General features: G+C 44.6%; 1 protein-coding gene across 1 annotated transcript in view; it reads left to right on the plus strand.

Annotated features, from left to right (window-relative positions):
- Positions 1–22,500, plus strand: part of aplf (aprataxin and PNKP like factor) — a 128,844-nt gene that overhangs the window by 82,428 nt on the left and 23,916 nt on the right. Inside the window, exons 7-8 of the mRNA XM_063208426.1 lie at positions 13,682–13,944; positions 15,874–16,298. Of these exons, the coding sequence (XP_063064496.1) occupies positions 13,682–13,944; positions 15,874–16,298 (688 nt within the window). The remainder of the gene's footprint in view (positions 1–13,681; positions 13,945–15,873; positions 16,299–22,500) is intronic.

The raw sequence follows: 22,500 nt of genomic DNA on the forward strand, positions 1-22,500 counted from the left end.
AGTCATGCTTCATTGATCCCACCACTATCAGAAGAAAACCAGCACTGTAACTACTAGGTGTGGGTATTGCCAACCACCTCCCGATACGATACACATCCCGATATAGGGGTGATGATATGATACATCGCGATATATCGTAATATTTTAGAACTTCATTTTTGTTTTTATTCTTTTCTTTTTAAAAAATAGACATGAACGACCAAATGTTACTTTTTTCTGTAGAGCAACAGTTACACTGTAGTGAATTTAAAAGACTTGCCTTCTCAGAATGGTTGGTCTGGCAGTTGCTGTGTAGCATTCAAAATCTAATTTATGCTATTAAATGAAGTATCGATACTGACACCTCCGATTCGATACGCGTATTGTGAAGAGGCCCGTGGCGATATATCCTGATAGCGATATTTTGAACACACCCCTAGTAATTACCGTATCAATAAAGAAAACAATGAAGGAAAGTTTAATAAAGGTAAGCTGAATGAAAAAGCGATGTATTAACTTATCTATGTTGACGGCCTTACGAATGTAGGCTGGAATATAGACTGTCATGATTGATGTTCCATTGGCCCCACCACTATTACAGGCTTCTGCATAATGCACATCGTTTAAATACAGTGATTGGGTAAAAGATAATGATTTCTGTACTTACAGGCCTGTATGTTGCAAGTGAAACTTCCAAAAACCTGTACATGGTCGCTGCACGTGCCTAACCACAAAGAAAACGAGTGCAGTAAGAGTAAAAGGTGATTTAAAATGAAAATGTGATGTCTGCCAACAAGGTGACTTTCATGGCTAATTGGGCTTGGGACGCAGCTGGCCACCTCTGGAGAATGGTGTTTACGTGGGTTATTAGGCGAAATTCCATGGACCATTAACACATTCACTACCAAGTCACGTACAAATACGTTTTGCCTCCCATGCGTTGGCTCCCAAACCGTATAATTACGCTTTTACTTTTTTTAATTGGATTCTGAATCTACACATTCTAATTCACATTCTGTGTGATTTTCGTAATAATGTGATGAACAGAACTGACATAGATCATGAAAACACCTACAAAGTCAAAACTCCTACAAAGTCAGGATCTGGATATTTCATCATCTGTGCATTTTATTACACACAGTATTTGAGTTTTATTAATAGCGAATCAAACCGTCTCTGACCACTTCCTGATCACGTCACGTCACGTCTCCATTTACTTCCTAGACCATCAAAACAAAGCATGTCCTGTCAGCACAGCCCTTGCTAGCTAGCCTGTTCCTAAACATATGATGGAAGGATAAGGAGTTGTGCTGCCATCAGGATAGGTGTAAAATGGAAGGTTGTAATGAAAAACAGCATGCAACACAGCAGGAACTAACCTTCTTTTGGGTGAGTACTTTGGCACGTCTACTTTTATCTACAGAACGAAAACTGCCAGTCAAGTGACATTAGCTAGCTAGCATTTCAGATGCTCTGAACTGCCTGACCAGGTGATTTTTGCATCAAAGTAGTTTACTTGGAAGGTACTGGAGTTGTTCTTTGGGCAAGAAAATGCATTTAGACCCGCAATTTAAACTCGGAGAGTCAGAGCGCACCCCTGACAAAAAAGGCTTTATCTCAGTTCGAATGTTCAAAATCGCTATTTTTACCTAAACCAGTGCGTGCTTAAAGTGACATAACTTCGGAATGAAACAAGCTAGAAACAAACCGTAAAAATATACAGACAGCTGAGTCTTTGGGCTTTCAAACAAGCCCTGACATGTGTCTGTGGGTTGAAGGCAAAATATTCGGTGGGTTTTCAAAAAATGACATAAAATGATGAAATTGTCTGGGAGTCTACGGTTGAATTCCAAAAAACGGCTGGTATTGAATGTGTTAAGAGCTTTATTTTTTTCCATTTTTTTCCAATTTTTTTCAGGAATTGGAAAAACTTTTTTTTTTGCGTTACGCCCTTAAACGTCAACCACCCATATACAGAATATAAAAATATATAAAAGATTGCCCTAATTGCTAGAGGCTGGTGCCTGCCCGGTGCATCTTTTTTCCCTTTATCTGCGCCTTTGACATACAGCATCAATCAAGCACACACCCATGTGGCGGAGGGAATTGTGTGTGTGTGTGTGTGTGTGTGTGTGTGTGTGTGTGTGTGTGTGTGTGTGTGTGTGTGTGTGTGTGTGTGTGTGTGTGTGTGTGATGTGTGTGTGATGTGTGATCTGTGTGTGTTCTTGTGTGATTGTGTGTGCATGTGTGTTTGTAACTGTGTCCATGTGTGTCATTCAGTGTGTACTGTACTGTATGTGCATGAGCCTTCCCACTGTGTGTGCGTGCGTGCGTGCATGCGTGCGTGCGTGCGTGCGTGTGGTGAATTGATGGCAGCATACTGATGTATGTGTCTAGTGGCGGTCTCATCCAATGCGTTGCTCTGATCCTCTTGATTTTGATCCGTGGGAGAATAGGGTGTGTGTGTGTGTGTGTGTGTGTGTGTGTGTGTGTGTGTGTGTGTGTGTGTGTGTGTGTGTGTGTGTGTGTGTGTGTGTGTGTTTGTGTGCGTACAACACAGTTTGCTTGTCTATCTGAGCACAATGCTGTGTATGCCTGTGTGTGTGCATGCGTGTGTGACTGTGTCTAAGTGTGTGTTTCTGTCCAAATGTGCAGTGAATGTGTGTATGTTTCTGTTTAAATGTGTGTCTGTCTGCCCTTGTTTGTGCGTGTCGACCGAAATTGATTGTATCGTACTGATGTACGTATATGTCTCCTCTGTTTAAGGGCTGTGTGTGTGTGTGTGTGTGTGTGTGTGTGTGTGTGTGTGTGTGTGTGTGTGTGTGTGTGTGTGTGTGTGTGTGTGTGTGTGTGTGTGTGTGTGTGTGTGTGTGTGTGTGTGTCCTATGGTTAAGGGCTGTGTGTGTGTGTGTGTGTGTGTGTGTGTGTGTGTGTGTGTGTGTGTGTGTGTGTGTGTGTGTGTGTGTGTGTGTGCATGCGCGTGTGTGTTAGTGTGTGTCCTATGGTTAAGGGCTGTGTGTGTGTGTGTGTGTGTGTGTGTGTGTGTGTGTGTGTGTGTGTGTGTGTGTGTGTGTGTGTGTGTGTGTGTGTGTGTGTGTGTGTGTGTTATATGGTTAAGGGCAGTTGGTGGGTGGGGTGTCTGTCTTATTGACATAATGCACCTGTCTGTCTTCTTAATGGCTTCCTTTAACCCCTGTTGTCATGGTGTCGGAATCATTTGCTTGTGTGCTCACGCGTGTTTGTGTGTGCGTGTGTGTGTGTAGCGCCATCGATATGACACCGAGCTAAACCACCAAAGAAGGACCAGGACCACAGGGGACGTGTCTTTGAAGTTTTAATTTCCCTCTTCGAATGGTGAAAACTGAAAGAGTACAATACAATGTATTGAAGACATGAACCGATGCGATCGCTGAATTAAGTACATAAACTACGCATCTCTTTGAAGTAATACCAAAATGTAATCACAAAAACATCACGTAAACTTACGGCATTGCCTTGTTAACGCTTCAAGGATGGATGATGACAGATTGATTTATGACCGGCTCATTAGCCATGGCGTTTGTTTACCGTGCCGAGATCAGGAAGAGGAAGAGCGTCGGAAACCGGAAGTGGTATTACTTCGTTATTATTTTTAACCAGAAGCACAATAAACACAAGATATTTATGAAGAACAATTGTTAATGAAATTACTTTCGTTTTTAACCTTGTATCATATTTTTAGACACATGAAATTATTTATAAAAGATAAACAATTGCCTTAAGGGCATACAGCATTAGAAATCGTGCACAGTAACAGTCTCCCTATAGAAAACACTTTATCATACAGGCGACTGGCTCCACCTAGTGGTGACTACACGTAACTCACCACAAACGCCTTTGAATTGAGATGAACTTATAAAAAAATGAATGAACATTTGCCTTACAGGCAACACACTCCCCGCCTGGCCTCATAGGCCACTGTAGTTAACTAAACATCACAAGAGTCCATTGGCAGAAGAAGAATGACTTCAGTGACTGGTCGCATGAAAGTCTTTACACTACCTTGTTCACTTACTCTGACCTCAATCTTCCTCACGTGACTGTCCTTTCCAGGAAAGGTGGCAATGACCCTAGCCATGGGCCAGCTGTTGCGTGGGGCCTGCTTGTCTTTCAGCAAGACAAGATCGCCTACTTGAAGATTCCTTCGAGAAACAGTCCATTTTTGTCTTTTTTGTAGTGACGGCAGGTACTCTCGCCTCCAGCGTGTCCAAAACTGGTTGGCAAGAGCCTGAACTTGTCTCCATTGCTTGGTGTAAAGGTCTCTGTCCATGAAATTTCCGGGTGGCGGGAGAAGGCAAGACTTCTGGGTGAGCAGCATGGATGGAGATAGAATGAAGGGATTGTCGGGGTCGGAAGAAACTGGGAGGAGCGGCCGTGCATTTATGATCGCGGTGACTTCCGCCATGAGCGTGCACAACACGTCGTGTGTGAGTTGCACCTTGCTTTGGAGGAGCATAGAGTCCAGAATTCTCCGAGCAACGCCGATCATTCGCTCCCAGGAGCCTCCCATGTGGGAAGCGTGTGGTGGGTTGAATTCCCAGCTGCAGCCTTGGTCTTTTAGATAGTTTTCGAGTGTCTCGTCCATGCCTAACTCCTTGGAGGCTGCGATGAAGTTAGTGCCACGGTCTGATAATAGTTTCTTGGCGGGTCCTCTTAGTGAGAAGAAGCGTCTCAGGGCGTTGACACAGCTGGACGTGTCGAGAGAATCGATTACCTCAATGTGGACAGCTCTCGAGCTCATACAGCTGAACATGATGGCCCAGCGCTTGCTTTGTGCGTGTCCACCTCTAGTACGTCTACTGGTGACAGTCCATGGCCCGAAAACGTCAAGGCCGACGTAACTAAAGGGAGGACATGTTTTCAGTCGTTCTGGTGGAAGATCTGCCATGCGTTGTTCTTCCTGTTTTCCGCGCAGTTTACGACAGGTGATGCATTTGTGGATTACTGAGCTCACGAGTCCTTTGCCACCTATTATCCACAGTCCTGCTGCCCTTATTGCCCCATCCGTCAGATGACGGCCTTGGTGGTGAACCTGCTCGTGGTAGTGACGAGTAAGCAGGAGTGAGACGTGACTGTCTTTGGGGAGAACAATGGGGCTCTTTTCAAAGTTCTCAAGCTCTGAGTGTTTGAGACGGCCTCCGATTGAAATGAGGTCGTTCTGAAGGACTGGGCTGAGTGTCAGCAGGGGGCTCTGTTTTGGGATTGGCTTGCCAGCTTTGAGGGCAGAGAGTTCTTTTTCGAAGGCGGCCTGTTGAGCTTTTTGGAGAATGATGTGTTTTGCTTTGGTCATTTCCTCTTGTGTTCGAGGTAAGTTGCATTGGTGCCAGCCTTTGCATTCACTGTGTGGATTTGTGCCATTGAAAGACTTTGCAATGTGGATGAGGAATGCTACTGCTCTGACTAGGGACTTGAAGGTGGAAAAGCGCTCAAAGCGTTTGCAGGTAAGTACTTGGAGGTGAGTAGCACAGGTTTTAACTTGTGGTCTGATTTCACAGTCTTTGTCTGGTTCAACTAACTCGAATGTTTTGTTTTCTTGCTTTGTTTCTGCAGGTGGACGACGAAGGAAGGTAGGTCCAGTGAACCAGGTTGTCTTTGTCAATTGGGTTGGTGTGAGTGAGCGGGATGCATGATCCGCTGGGTTTTCCTCGGTGCGCACGTAGTGCCACTGTTCCGGTTTCGAAGACTGGCGAATGCGCTGCACTCTGTTGTGAACATATGTGTAAAATCTCTTTGACTCATTGCAGATGTAGCCTAAGACTACCTTACTGTCTGTGTAAAAGTGAACTGCATCAAACTGAATGTCTAGCTCGTCCTGAATGAGATCGGCCATCTCTGCAGCCAAGACGGCTGCGCACAGTTCGAGTCTTGGTATAGTGGGCTCTGACTGGGGGACTAATCTTGCTTTGCCCATGACAAATCCGGTCTCAACTTTGTTGTCTGGGAAGACTGCTCTGCAGTAGGCTACAGCGCCTATGCCTTTGGTGGAAGCGTCCGAAAACAGGTGCAATTCTGTGTATTTTGCTTGGCTTAGAGAGGTTGTTGTATATGTTCTCGGGACATGGAGCTCTTTCAAGTCTTTGAGGGAATCTCTCCAAGCTTCCCATTTGCTTTGCTTGTCTTCCGGAAGTGGAGTGTCCCAATCTGAATTTTCAGAAGTGAGTTCTCTGAGCAAAGCCCTTCCTTGAATTGTGACTGGTGCTAATAGGCCCATAGGATCGAAGACACTATTAACGGATGACAAGACACCGCGTCTGGTGAATGGCTTGTCTGTGGTGGCCACTGAAAAGGTGAAAGTGTCTGTAATAGTTTCCCAGATGAGGCCCAGACTTCTCTGTGACTGGGTTTCTTCGCCACCAAGATCTAAGTCCTTTACTACTGCTGCACAGTCTTCAGGGCAGAAAGCCTGCATGACTGCCTGAGAGTTGGAAGCAAACTTGTGCAGGCGGAGGTTGGACTCAGCGAGCGAGGCTTGAGTTCTTTGGAGCAGGTCGATCGCTTCGGTCGGAGAGGGCAAAGAGATGAGCCCATCGTCTACGTAAAAGTGCCTCTCCACGAACTTGACTGTGTCAGTCCCATGCTCTTTTGCTCCAGCTTGAATGGCCTTGCGCAGCCCGTAAACAGCAATAGCAGGAGACGGTGAGTTGCCAAACACTTGGACTTTCATTCGATAGTCGATGACTTCCTTGTTGACGTCGTTGTCCTTGTGCCACAGGAAACGGAGGTAGTTACGATGGTCTTCGCGCACCATGAATCCGTGAAACATTTGCTGTATGTCGGCCATGACAGCGACAGGTTCTTTGCGGAAGCGGAGTAGCACCCCAATGAGGCTGTTGTTAAGATCTGGGCCTGTGAGGAGTACGTTGTTGAGTGAGACACCGGAGTATTGGGCGCTGGAATCGAAAACTACCCTGATCTTGTTGGGCTTTTGAGGGTGGTAAACACCGAATGTTGGGAGAAACCAGCACTCTTCTCCTTGCTCTAAATCGGGTGCTACTTCCGCGTGGCCATTTGAAAAGACAGCTTCCATGAACTCCACATATTGTAGCTGCATGTGGGGTTTCCTCTGCATGCTCCTTTTGAGAGAGGCAAATCGACTGAGTGCTAACTCTCTGTTGTTTGGCATTGGTTGCCGGGGCTCTTTAAAGGGTAGAGGGGCGACCCAGCTATTGTCGTCATCTCTGTACATGGCTTTGTCCATTATCTCTAGAAAGAGAGTGTCCTCTATGGAGGGAGCTAGCTTGTTGTCATGTTCAGTGCGATTGAAAACAGTTTGTCCCAGCGTTAGCTCAGGAGCCTTGCTGGGCCTTGCTGTGTGTGACTTTTCCTTTAGCTGCAGGAAGCTATCGCATTTCCCAAAGACTGTTGGGCGGCCATTTTCAAGTATGACTGTTTTGTATGAGCTGACTGTTGCCTTGTGGACATTACCTACACACACCTCCCCGATGACTACCCACCCTAAATCTAGGCGTTGGGCAAAGGGTGCATGATGAGGGCCATTAACTTGTTCCCTGACTTTGTGTGCACGCAAAACGTCTCGTCCCAGCAGCAGGAGTATCTCTGCGTCAGGCTCCAGCTCTGGAATGTGCTTAGCAATTGACTTGAGGTGTGGCTGGTGTAGTACAGCGCTTGGGGTTGGGATTTCACTCCTGTTATTGGGAATTTCCTCACACTCGATGAGAGGTGGCAGTGGGATTGCTACTGACCCATCTAGGGACTCAATCTGAAAGCCTTCAGCCGTTTTGCCCCATGTTTCCACTAGCCCAGAGCAGGTCCTGAGGTGGTAAGAGACGGGTTTGGTTTTAATGTTAAACAGTTCGAAGAACTCTGGCCTAGCTAAGGAGCGATTGCTCTGGTCATCCAGAATCACGTAGGCTTTCACTGCACTGTTTTTGTCGCCTTTAGGATACACCTGTGTGAGGCATATTTTAGAACATGAACGACCCCACTGACCTGGACCGCACACTGCTGTGCACGTTGTAGTGACTGCTGTGCTGTCTGGATTCTCTCCCTCCCCGCCATCCTCTTTAGCAGGAGAAGGAGCCCTGTCTGTCTTTGGTGGAGGACCAGGATGCATGACTGTGTTGTGGTATGTACTGCCGCATTCAGAGCACTGCACTGTAGATTTACAGTCCTTCGCAAGATGGGTGTCTGACGAACAGCACTTGAAGCATATTCCTTTCTCCTTTAGAAAGGCCTTTCTTTCGTCCAGTAGTTTGTTCCTGAATGTCCTGCATTTCTTTAGTGAGTGGGGTTTGTTGTGTAGCGGGCAGTTCTTGTCAATGTCGTTGTTGGGGGGCGTTATGTTGGTCTTGTGCACTGCTATTGGTTTAGCTGAGTGAGAATTCTTTTGGTAGGGCCTTTCAGGTTTTAAGTGTGTTTGGCTGATGTGCTGGTTAAAACTAGGGTCATTACGTTTCTTTGCCTCTTTACATATGAATTTGCAAAAGTAGCTGAAAGGAGGGAAACAACCATCATGCTCCTCTTTGTATTGTGAGCCATGAGACATCCATTTCTCCTGGAGCCCGAATGGAAGTTTGTCTACGACTGGGCCTATTCCCCGTGAAGTGTCTAGATAAAGTAGGCCGGGGACATAGCCGTCCTCCTTTGCTCCACGGATCTCTTGCAGCAAATCCCCTAGTTCCTGTAGTTTTACATTGTCTTTTGTAGTTAGTTTGGGGAAACTGTCTAATCTCTGAAAAAGTGATTTTTCGAGTATTTCGGGAGCTGCATAACACTCTTTAAGTCTCTCCCATGCTTTCTTCAGAGCAGTTTTGGGGTTATTGACATGTACAGACCGAATACGTCTCACCTGATTGCTTGACTCTTTTCCCAGCCATTTTGTCATGAGGTCGAGTTCCTGAGTTGGTGTGAGAGCTACCTCTGCTGTTGCACCATTAAATGAAGAGAACCATGCCCTAAAATTCTCTGGCCTGTCATCATACTGGTAGAGACCCGAAGTGATGAGGTCTCGGCGTGCCATGTATTGTGCAAATGGCTCAGCTGAATGTGGCGTGCTTGCCGGTGTGTTGTAGTGAGGCGTGAATGGGCTAGAGGATGGACTGAGAACGTTGTGTGTTTGTTCAACTTTTGGGGCCTTAGATACTCTTGGAGCAGGCAAAGGTGTGTGATTGTCATCAGACTTAGGCTTACTGCCTCTGGGCTGTGGCTGTGGCCTTGGAACTGAGCCCTGTGATCCATCCCATGTCACTAATGTTTCACCTGAGTGACCATTGTTGTCATTAGCGGGGGTAAGCAGTGGGGCGCCTTGATGTTCAGAAAGCCTAATCTGAGACTGCACATATTCCTGTGTTCTTTCTCTTTTTACTTCCTCTGACACTGATTTTCTGCTCTCACATTCTGCCTCTTCTTCTAACACTGCTGCTTCAACTTCTGCAATGTCTGCTTCTCTATGTAGCATTAACACTTCAAGCTCTGCATCAATTTTCGTTTTTTCCACTTTTAGCTCTGCTTCCTTACTTGCATATGAAGCCCTCACCTTCGCTGCCTCTGCTTTGGCTCGAGCGCGAGCGACGCTGCTCAATGATGAAGACGTGACGAAGCTCGAAGCTCCCCTCGACTTGCTGCTGCCTGACATCGTGTCCACGAAGCGTCGAATGCTGCCTTTTCACTGTAGCGCCATCGATATGACACCGAGTTAAACCACCAAAGAAGGACCAGGACCACAGGGGACGTGTCTTTGAAGTTTTAATTTCCTTCTTCGAATGGTGAAAACTGCAAGAGTACAATACAATGTATTGAAGACATGAGCCGATGCGATCGCTAAATTAAGTACATAAACTACGCATCTCTTTGAATCAATACCAAAATATAATCACAAAAACATCACATAAACACATAATAAACTTACGGCATTGCCTTGTTAACGCTTCAAGGATGGATGATGACAGATTGATTTATGACCGGCTCATTAGCCATGGCGTTTGTTTACCGTGCCGAGATCAGGAAGAGGAAGAGCGTCGGAAACCGGAAGTGGTATTACTTCGTTATTATTTTTAACCAGAAGCACAATAAACACAAGATATTTATATAGAACAATTCTTAATGAAATTACTTTCGTTTTTAACCTTGTATCATATTTTTAGACACATGAAATTATTTATAAAAGATAAACAATTGCCTTAAGGGCATACAGCATTAGAAATCGTGCACAGTAACAGTCTCCCTATAGAAAACAAGTTTATTTTACAGGCGACTGGCTCCACCTAGTGGTGACTACACGTAACTCACCACAAATGCCTTTGAATTGAGATGAACTTATAAAAAATGAATGAACATTTGCCTTACAGGCAACACAGCGTGTGTGTGTTTTTTTTCCTGTCTGCGTCCTGTTTTTTCCTCTCTGAAATGGATGTCATTGAAGTGGGTGTGTGATTGGAAAGGTTGACTTTTTTTATGTATTTTTTCGACACTACTCCAACATCACTCTACAAGTGTTTGTTTTACTGCTTCCAAATGCATACACTTCTGTCAGTGGCTTGAATTGTTTTTGCCAGTCTGAAATGGATGTCAATCTGGAGTCTATGGAAAAAAATATTGATTTATTTAGCTACGTTTTATCGACATTGCCCCGCTTCACACTATAAAGTGTTTGATAGAGATTGTTATTGCTTTCGAATGCACACACTTGTCAACGCGTCTGACATTTTTTTCTTTTAGTGGCCATCATTTGTTTGCTAATTTGTGAGGCTTGTCTGAAATGGATGGCGATTTTTGCTAAATGAAAACTAATCACTGAAGATTAATCACTTTGAAAATGTGCAAGTAGCAGAGGGAAGGGCTTTCAGTAGCATACATATAATACGTAGGTATCTGAGCTGTTCTTGACTGCATGCGTTTGTCAATGCATTGGACATTTTTCTGTCAGTGGATTCAGTTGTTCACGCCTGTCTGAAAGGGATGTCAGGCGAAATCAGTGGAAACACTGACATTTGTTTGCTCTATGTTCATGCTCTATGCTCTATGTAATATTCATTATGATATTTCATGGGTATTGTTCCCTTCTTACTCTAGTATATGCTCGTCAACGCATTAGACATTTTCTTGTCATTGGGTTCAGGCCTGTCTGTCTGACATGGATGTACGTGTAAATGGTGAATGGTAAATGGACTGGTACCACCCTGCCACCAGGAGCAACTTAGTGTGTCATGTGTCTTGCTCAAGGACACATCGATGGGGTCAGACCGGCAACCGTCTGGTTCCCAAACGGCTCCTCTACCACCTGAACCACACCCCCCCCCCCCCCCCCCCCAAAGACCGACTTACAATTGAGGGCTACTACTACTACTACTACTACTACTACTACACTATTGATGTGAAAGGTTTCCCAAGGTGTAATGAAGAGCTATATTGGGGACTCTTCCTCTGTAGTATTAAGATGCAATTGTCTGTAACTCACTATCCTCTGCTTCTTGGAAAGCAGGTGAGGGGAAAAACATCCCATTAATGCCTTCTGCCTGCAGCCTCATCGAGGGCTTTTAAACACGAGCAGCTTGCTCCTCTGAGACAAGAGATTGGTGTTAGTTTTGCAGAAAAAACAACTCGGGTTTATTTAATTTATTTCACATTACTTGATGTTTTTTCTTCTGAGACATGAGGTAGGTGTTTGTTTTCAGGATAACATACACTCAGCTTTCAGACACCTTTTTATAAACTGGTATTTTATTTTTGATGGATAAAAAACATGGGAGTTCATGCTTGCTAGCGTGCACACACACACAAGCATGCACCAAAACAGACACACACACACAAGAATGCACCAAAATATACACACACACACACAGACGCACAGACAGACGCTCATAAACACACACATGCACACACAGTCTCACACACACACACACATAAACACACACACTCAAACACTCGCAGACACAACAAAACAGCCAGTCACATACACACAATCACAGAAGGCTGCAAAATGATGATAACTGTGTGCCATTTCAACACACATGAACGCATGCATACACACACGCACACACGCGCGTGCACGCGCACGCACACACAGTGCTGTGAAACCATTTCACATTAGAGACACACACACATATTACTTTTTGTTGAGTTTTGGCGGCTGAGGGTCAGACCTTCACCATCACACTACTAAGGCAGATGGGCAATAGGACCCCAGCGGCGTCCTTCTAGCCAAACCCCTGTTGCTTTATGGCGGCGTCAAATTTCCAAACGGCCGCCTGCTTTCAGCCTAGTGCTCTCCGGTGGCATTTGCCTGGGAGCCCATTTCCCTGCCGAAACGCGTCGCAGCACACCGTCGGTCAATGCCAAGCGCTTTTAAGTGGGCATGCGCGCGCGTGCGCACACACACACACACACACACACACGCACGCATGCACGCACGCACGCACACACATAAAAGCATGCAAGCATACACAGCATTGTGCACACACAGACGCACAAACTGTGTTGTTCACACACACACACATACAAACGCGCACACACACACACACAAACACACACACACACATCCTATTCTCCCACGGAGCCCCTAACCCATGACAAATGGTTCAGCTAACAGCTTTGGCCCGACAGCCCCTCTTTCTAACCCCTGTGTAACACACTCTCGCGCGCGCGCACACACACACACACACACACACACACACACACACACACACACACACACACACACACACACACACACACACACACACACACACACACACACACACACACACACACACACACACACACACACACACACACCCCTACTCTCTATAACCCCTGTGCCTCACAACCCAATCTGAGTCTCACCTCTCTCTCTCTCTGTCTCTCTCTCTCTCTCTCTCTTTTTCTCTCTCTCTCCCTCGCTCTCCATCTCTCTGCCTCTCTCTCTCACACACACACATACAGCCCCTCTCTCTAAAATCTCTGTGTCTCACTTACTATAATCTGGGTCTAAATCTTACTGATCTGGGCATTTTTTTCTCTTTCGCTTTTACTTTTTTTATATATATATTATTTTTCTTTTTTCATATGGGCCAAATAGTGGTGTGTAGATTGCAGTGATCTAGATTTGCGCATGTGTGCTTTTTGTTGTTCATGGGCTACAATGTTTACATTGCATTTGGTAGACATTCAGAATCAGTCGGAAAATCCATCCATCCATCCATCCATCTGTCTGCCCGTATGTCTGTCTGTGATATTCTTTGTTTATTAATGACCTCCGCCAAGGAGGTTATGTTTTCGGTTGCGTTGGTTTGTCTGACTGTTTGTTTGTTTGTTTGTTTGTTTGTTTGTTTGTTTGTTTTTCAGTCAGCAGGATGGCTCAAAAAGTTATAAACAGATTTAGATGAAACTTTGGGGATTACCAAAGGAACAAGTGATTAAATTTTTGGTGGTGATCCGGATCAGGATCCGGACCCTGGAATCGTTTAAAAATTGCAGGGTGAATTTTGACATTTCTGTTTCTAATTCCACAAAAAGAAGGCAAAAGGACATAAAAAAAATAGGGTGTAACACAGTCAAATGTTCCAACAAACAGCTTCTTTGGGGAGCGGAGGTCTGCACACTCTGAGTGCATTTCTTGTTTATGAATCTATTGCAAATACATCAATACAGCTTGATGGATACTATTTATTTACATTTGTTTGTTTGTTTGTTTGTTTGTTTGTTTGTTTATTTGTTTTGTTTACAGCTCCAGCAAGAGGAAGAGGTCCAGCAAAAGCTGCCGCTGCACCCAAACCAGCCAAACCTTCAGCCCGAAAAACGCAAACCGCCGCAGATAACGCCACACCAAAGCGGGCCAGAACCACGGCCCGGTCCGCAGCGGAGGAGAAAGACGATGAAGATGATGAAGAGCAGGAGGAGGAGGAGGTGGTCCAGTCAGCTAAGAAGAGGAGGAGGAAGATGCCCATTGATGAGGATGAGGATGAAGATGAGGAGGAAGAGAAGTCCAAGGTGAAGCACATTACGTTTTTTTTTCCCCCATATGTTCATGCTCATGTTATTTGTCTGCCTGATAATCATCGACTTTCAAATCTCATACTGAGATGCTGGTCTGACCAAGAAGATAATGAATAACGTTTCCAAATGTCATGGTTAAGCAAAAGCAAAGCGAAAGCCCAACTGCGTTGCATTTATGCCTCACCTATCCAAGGGAGCAGTGCGTTGGGACGGTACCATGCTCAGGGTACCTCAGTCATGGAGGAGGATGGAGGAGAGCACTGGTTAATTACTCCCCCCACCAACCTGGCGGGAAACAAGTCTGACGCCCTAACCGCTTACCCATGACTACCCACTTACCCATTACATTACATTACATTGCATTTGGTAGACGCTTTATAACCAAAGCGACTTACAAAAGCCTTACTTACAAGCCTGTCATACACACACCCACGCTCTCTCTCTCTTGCTCATACACACACACACACACACACACACACACACACACACACACACACACACACACACACACACACACACACACACACACACACACACACACACAGACACAGTTCAGAGGTGAACATTGGTGGTGAGTTCTGCCTGCTGATGGTTAGTCGGTGAGTGTGTTGGTATAGTTCACAGGAGGTGTGCTCGTTTCTCGTTGCTGGTGAGCATTCAGAGGTGGTACGGGGGGGAGGTGTGCGTGCGTGTATGTGTGCGCGCGCATGTGTGTGTGTTTGTGTTTACGTATTTCTCTACCTGTCTGAGGGTGATTAATTGGGAGGCTTGGAACATAGAGACACCGCTGATTGCTTGATTGTGTGTGCGCGTGCGCGTGCTTGTGTGCGTGCGTGCGTGCGTGTGTGTCTCTATGGACATCGCTGTATTATTATTAGTTAGATACCCAAGGCATATCATTATCACAGCAATATGGATGTAATGCACCCAGGAGGGGAAACACACACACACACGCACACGCACACACACGTCCTCATGCACAGAAGATAAGTGTCACCCACACACACACACACGGGCGCTCTCATGCACAGAAGATAATCAACACACACACACACACACACACACACACACACGCACACACACATACACACACAGCATGCACTTCAGTTTGCTCCATGGTAAGTCCATGAATATTAATTTCCAATCTTAGCTCTGATAATCACCAAGTGTTGAGGTAGCGATGCGTGTCAGGTGAAGTGTGTGCGGTCACATGTAACGATGAGAGAGGCTTATATGTCTTGGAGGAGCCCAGAGAACAGCTGAAGGATGACTATACACTGTCATTACACATATTATTTAGTGAACAATGCAAAACGCATACAATACAGCTACACGAAACAAAAAAACAAAAAGTGTTCTGAACAGGTACAAATTTTCTTTTATCCTCACGTTAGTTTACTGAAATTAGGCTGCTAGTATAGATTTCTGTGTAGTAATGCTATGTACTTGTACACGATTGTGGGTCAATCACGTCTTAGTAGTAGCACACGTTGGTGCAACCACAGCTAATGTCACTATTATATGGATTATTTTACTGGATTATCTAAGAAGTTCATTCATTGCAGTACATCAATTACCAATTACTAATTGATTCATGGGCATTGGTTGTAGTTGTCCCACCTGACGTCTGAGCCCAACAAAAGGTAACTGAACCTTGCATGCATGGAGCGATGCACCTATTATGCACTATGCACTTTAGTTATCTATCTATTGTGCTTTGTGTTATTTATGTGTTGTGTGTGGCAGCTTTGGGAATGTCAAAGACAAATTTCCTGCTGGACCATTATTTGAGCTGTGCCATGCTGCTGTGTGGAGGATGGGGACACAGATTGAAAACGAAAAAAAAAACAAAAAAAACAAATATGGCTGGGGAACCATCATCAGAAAACCAATTGTAATCCTCTACTTTTTTTTCCTATTAAGGTTCCTGCTGTTCCTGCCTACCGACCTGTCAGACCGACCACACAGGTGAGGCCCACCCCAGAGGAAATGAGCGAGGAGTCAGACGACATGGACCTCGGACAGAGTAAGACGGACGAAGAACGGAACGAGGAAGACGAGGAGGAGGAAGATAACAGACAAAACAGACGAATGACAGGAAACAGCACTTCTGTGTATGTACCATCAAGAGCAACAACAAATCAGTCGGTCGGTTCAACGTCGAGAACAGGAGGCTCATCGAGCGCAAGCCTCAAAGACACTAATCCGGCATCTCAGAATGGCCACAAAGCTGCGGCTGCCAAGGCTACGACCAAAGTCAAAAACCAGAACAGTGATGATGCAGGAGGCTCCAGGAAGAAGAAAGCCACGAAAAGGACAGCGTGTCCATATGGCAGCTCGTGCTACAGGTAAGCAAAACGCCTGGCACGGTCACTTCTTCCCCTCTTAGTGAAGAGGAAGTGGGGAAAGCATCCAAAAAGCAGGTGCAACGCTAAAACAAAACAAAATATGAAATGGCAGAAAAGTTTGTTATAGGAGCGCATCCTGGACTCAATAAGTCATTAGGTTTGAGGTGGTCTTTGGATGGGAAATTGCTGAACTTGAAAATAGAAAAATACCAAGGCACTCTATCAAAAACAAAAAGCGTTTATTACATGGCTGGGTTAAGGAAACCCTTTAAAAACTCGGCCATCCGACCTTCCTAGGGGAGTCAAATAGTTTTCAAGGAAGGGGTCAACAAGTCAGAAACCTCCACATTGCAGGTTCGCTGCTCAGGTAACATGTGTCATGTATAAAATGGACGCATACAAAAAGCAGGTGCAAGGCAAAAACAAAATAAACATGAAATACGTTGAAATATGTTACACCGTGTTCCATTCTTTTATTCACAAGTTAATGTTATGATGAAGATCAAAAGCAGTTTTATTCATCTGTCGTGAACAGGGCTCTAAATTAACTTTTTCCATCACCAGCCAATTTGGCTAGTAGACATTTTTTCTTACCAGCCAAACAGAAGTTCAACTAGCCATTTTTTAATCTTGCCAAAATAGGCTATGCGTTAGTAGTTGTGTTTTTTTAATTATTATTATTATTATTATGGTTATTTTATCCAAATTTCCACAACACATAAACACTACTGTATAGGCCTACATTCTAGGTTTATAATAAGCATATTATATATACCTAACCTCACACTCCAAGGAGGGAGAAGAGATGAGAGGAAAAGAAGAGGAGGAGAGGAGAGGTCAACACACACACACACACACACACACACACACACACACACACACACACACACACACACACACACACACACACACACACACACACACACACACACACACACACACACACACACACACACGTGCAATAATGGATATGATGTCGTGTGTGCCTATTGTGTGTTTATGTGGCCTACAGTATGATGCTATAGGCACCATTATTTCCTCCAGGAGCTCTTCTCTACCATGCGCAACAAAATAACAAGAAGCCTACGCCATGTTTAAATAAAATCAAATAATATCACGGAAATGTTCGCTTCCTTTGTTACTTCCATATCGTACATAGCGCACGTAGCCTACTCGCACGGGCATAAGGTCTGCCCTTCTTTCCGATGGCGTGGGCTTTCCAACTTAGTTGCGCAGGACTTAAAACATTTCAGAAGACAACTGACAGCTACGCTCACACTACTCTGACAGTCCGTTCTCCTCCTCAGCCCTTGTCGCTATTTCGTTCCACAACACTCCTGCTATTGAAACTCTTCGGTCAGGTCCTCGCAGCTTAAAAAGTCAGCCTGTTAGAGCAAGGTGTGTTGGTGTCGGCGTCGGCGAATGCTAATAGTAACAGTAGGCGTAATAGTGACGTTAAAAGTGGTGGAGCGAAAGCGACAGGAGCAGGGGAGAGTTGCCTGTCAAAATAGTGTGAGCGCACAGGAGCTCTGAAATGCTTTCTGTCCTGGCGCGCTTAACAGCAGGACGGAGTGGCTGCTGCTTCGGAACGCTCACGGTGGGGTGGGGTCATGACGGGAGTGTTTATGGGTAATGTAGGAAATCTCGCCGTATCGTTGTCATACAAGCAGCCGTTTACCGTTCACAATTTACTGTAGGCCACTCGGGCGCTACTAGCCAAATGGGCGGGTAGGTATTTTTTTCCACCGGCCAAAATTAATTTTCACCCGTGTTTGGCGGGTTGGCGTGTGTTAATTTAGAACCCTGGTCGTGAATAAAAGGATAGAATCGAATCCATTCTTTTATTCACCACAAGTTAACATTCTGATGAAGGTCGAAAGCTTTTTTTTATCTGTCCTGAATACAACAATAGAATCAAATCCATTATTTTATTCACCACAAGTTAACAGACTGAAAGCTTGTATACACTCGTTGTAAATAAAACTTTGATGACATTCTTCCCCTTCATATCTGCTAAAGGCAAGTACACTTCTGATCTGAAAAAACAAATAAAACTTTCTTTTTTTATTTTCTTTCTCAATTTTGACAAAGGTGTAGGGGTAATCCCACATTTATTGGACGTGAGGAATATTCTTCCTCACGCAAGGGCACCAAAATATGTAGGTAAAACTACATTTATGGATACGGGGACTATTCTTCCTCACACACGGGCACCAAAATATGTAGGGTCAACTACAATTAATGGGTACGACGTTAAATGTAAGGGAAGTACAGTAATGTAATTATAATTACATTAATAAGTATACAATTCTTATACAGTTCCAAATATGTAATGTGTTATTACTATATGTGAGGAATAAGAGTATAAGAAATGATGCATGAAGAGTGTGTTAAACTCTTCACGCTGGGTATCAATAATGTGTAGGTGTGCACTTATGGAATCGTCAATTGTCTAATTAATGATTGCATAAAACACGGTTCATGACCGTCTCATAAAATCATGACCATTATTGACAAATAATCTGAAGGTTTTGTGTGAATTCTTTTCTGGTTGACTTCGTAGAAATTGTTCAAATAAGACAAACACAGTTCACCACAATGTACATTTATTGTAAAAGCATCATCCGGTCATAACACTGATACAGCCAATGTGACTTGCAGGGCATAAGAACTTAGGTAAAATATACAATATATACACGGGGTATGAGAGGATGCGCTCAGTGTGTGTGTGTGTGTGGGTACGCTATGCGAGAGAGAGAGAGAGAGAGGATAGGAGGAGGCGTGCGCTCGGTGAGCGCCGCGCACCTCTGTCACCGCGTGTGCGGAGCGGTGGGAGGAGAGAGAGAGATGTATGTTCTATGAACTATGGCTCAAATGATTCTGCGCAGCGCTGCGCGCAGGACCGAAATATGAGATACGAGGAGGGGCGTTAAGCTTTCGGCTGATGAAGCGGGAACTTATCTTCAAGATAGAATTCAAGCTAATCAGAGAATACTGTCCTTTGTCTAAAGGCTTTACAGTATGTGTGGGGGGGAGGAAAAGGGAGCGCTTGGCGCGCTTTTCCAACAATAGCTTACGTCCTCAACTCGATAACTCTATGGGTTAAAACACGGGTACGTGTATCTCTGTGAGTGGATAATTTACATGTGGGTGCAAGTATGCCAATCCTGCAACTAATGTAAACTAAGAATAGCGTGTGGCTATCTGTGGTGATGAGAGGGGAGAAAGAGAGAAAGAAAAGAAAGAACAGATAGAACAAAATAACCCAAAATAAAATATATCACACTCTACAAGTGTGGATATTTAAACACAACTCCTCAAAGCTATGTAACAGTTCTAACTGAATATCTTTGCCCAAACTCAGTGCTTACTCGTTATCCTTGGTAGGGAGAGAGAGAATTCCTTTGATCTCTCGGGCGAAGTGGGTGTGCGCGTCGCTGTGCGCGCGAGTTTCCTTTGTTCTCCAAGCTGCTCGGGTAGGCTACTGTCTGGGGTCCGAGCGATACCACGCGGTTCCGGCGCGAGGCTGTGATATGTCCAAAAAGTCTTGCTTCGTTGAACGGGGAAAAGGAAAGTGGTATTTCGTTGTGTAGTCCGATTGTCTTTGCGGTGCCGTCCTGCGAAGGTCCAGTGAGAAGGGCGGGTGCACGTAGGTCCGTTCCACGCGTAATAACTATACCGGCTGTCCACTCTCTTGGGGAACAGACAATCAAGCCTCAACCGAATCTTTTCGACTCCAGGGAGGTTCCTTTGATTTCAGTACTAGTAAAAGATTAACAATTGTCCGTACAAAAGTTATCCTATAGCGCGTGAGTTCCTCGTGTGTCCTGACTCACTGCTCTCCTAGCAGTGTCCGCAAAAGTCAAATGCAATACAAACGAAAACCGGTTGAAGGAAGAAATATATCGACCGTAGTGTTAACCTGGCCAAGATAACTTACAGTTTCAATAATTTCTAAAATAGACGTCTCTCCAAGGAGACGTGTCCCGGCACTTCTCACATCTCGATGGAGGAAATGGGCTTCGGGGAAGAGAGCGATAGCTCTCCTTTACCTGGGCTTTATACATACGGGGCGGGGCTGAGCCACGTATGTAATCTGATCAGGTACAGTAGGAAACAAAATGGTGTCTGTATTTTACAAAATGGTGGCCATTCGTAAAATAAGTGGAAATGAATTAAACTTTGGTGTAATAGTCCCTACAAAGGTTTGAACATGCCTTATATGGATCTTTTCATTTCACACTTGGCCAACATCCCTCTATCTCCCCACTGTGCCAGCAAGATGTAAAGCAAATGCCTGTTTTGACGCCCCTTTATGAGTTCTACTCACAACACACACTTTTCAGACAGAGCCATGCTTGTATCAATCCCCACACCTTATCTCGAATTGTGCCCCCTTTCCCCCCTTCCACACTTGGCTTAATCTCCCTCCTTCCCTACCTGCTCAAGGTACAGCAAAGTCCTGGATGCATTTGATAAGAGGCGACTCATCCGAGGTGTTTTCAGACAAACAACGAATCATGCTGGTTCCATCACCAAATCCCCAGCCAGACGACGCTATATTTTAGATAAGTTACTATTCACAACCTCCCTCTGTCCAGCAGCAGTTTCACCAAATGGGACAACACTTGGCACGCTTCACTACACCTCTCAAATTATGAAACACTGTTCCAAATAAGTCTCCTAACAACTCCAGAAATACATAATGACCAATTCAATTTCAAATGTACATGTTTATTTCAGTAACATGAGGCGTGACTCTGGACTTCATATAGAGTCCTTACCATCTGCTAGCACATTCTGTGAATGATATATTTCACCAACCTCAGTACATTATTAGTAATTTCAACAATGCCCATTATCTTCGGACGTGATTTTCAGCCAGAAGCCTAAATGTGGGGAAATGACGCAACATTAAATATTACATTGAGCTGGCTCTTTTATTGAAAGTAATGGAGATAAGATTTTACCTATCCACTCAGTAATAAATAGTGGTGTGCATTGGCACTGCCCTCACGATTCGATTCGATTACGATTTGGGAGGTAGCGATTCGATTTGATTTGATTCGATTCAATTCTACGATGTATTGCAATGCATTCAATTTCCACTGAAAGCAAAGCAAATGTTTCATCAGTCATGATGAGGCAATACAAGTAGTCATACACTGAGCAACATTTTATTGGCTGTTTTCTGTATCAGTCCTGCCGTTTTCAATACTTTTACGTGCTTTTATTTAATTTAACATTCATTTGCTCTTGAAATATCCATGGAAGTAATTGAAACTTTAAAAAAATGCCGCATCGATTCTGGAACTTGCCGCATCGATTCTGGAATTGTCCATGCCCCGCATTGCATTGCATTGCCGAATCGATTATTGTTGACACCACTAGTAATAAAGGATAATTATTGCGTCCAGTTGGTACTAATGGTGCCGATATCCTCTATGATAAGTGCTAAGATGTAAATCTCACACTGTGCGATCTGGTTCTTGATTGTGATTGGCTGATTGTTGTAAAGCGGGCATAAACACACACCGTTCCACCTGAATATTCTGCGAGTGTCTAAGTCAGACACAACGCTAGATGATAATGAGATTCTGGTGCAGTTGGGGTAGAAAATACAGGAAGAGCGCATCATCATCACCATCTGTGGTTAGGGTATCAGTGTGATTGCAAAGACGTTTCATTCCTGCTGTGGTTATCTCCCCTCGCTGAGTTTTTAAAGCAGTGCGTGTCTGACGTCGTGACGAATGCTCGCACATCCAGTAGTGTTATCCGAGGTAACCAACCACTTCCTCAACTGGGGGGCAAATTAATTGTTAATAAGGCACTTTTAACAAAGAAATTTAGTCAGCGATTAAGTGCAGTAGTGGTAGATAAGCAATAAGACACTTGAGTGTGTGTGTGTGTGTGTGTGTATGTGTTCGATTTAATACGGCTAAGGGGAAGTTTCGCGTCATGCCCCACTCCCCTTACCCGTTATGAATCGAACACAAACCCACGACCTCTAGTGGCTTATTGCTTAAATCTGTAGCTAGTGGCCTAGTTGTAGAGTGTAGTTAATTTATTAACCGCAAAGGGCAATTAAGGTTTCAAGCTGCTTTCACATAATGCACATAATGTACATTGACAAACCACTCATTGCAAGACAAACCACTCATTGCAAGACCAAAATCAGACGAACATGGTAATGTCTATGGAA

The sequence above is a fragment of the Engraulis encrasicolus genome, chromosome 1, assembly GCF_034702125.1.
Source record: "Engraulis encrasicolus isolate BLACKSEA-1 chromosome 1, IST_EnEncr_1.0, whole genome shotgun sequence".
Lineage (NCBI taxonomy): Eukaryota > Metazoa > Chordata > Actinopteri > Clupeiformes > Engraulidae > Engraulis > Engraulis encrasicolus.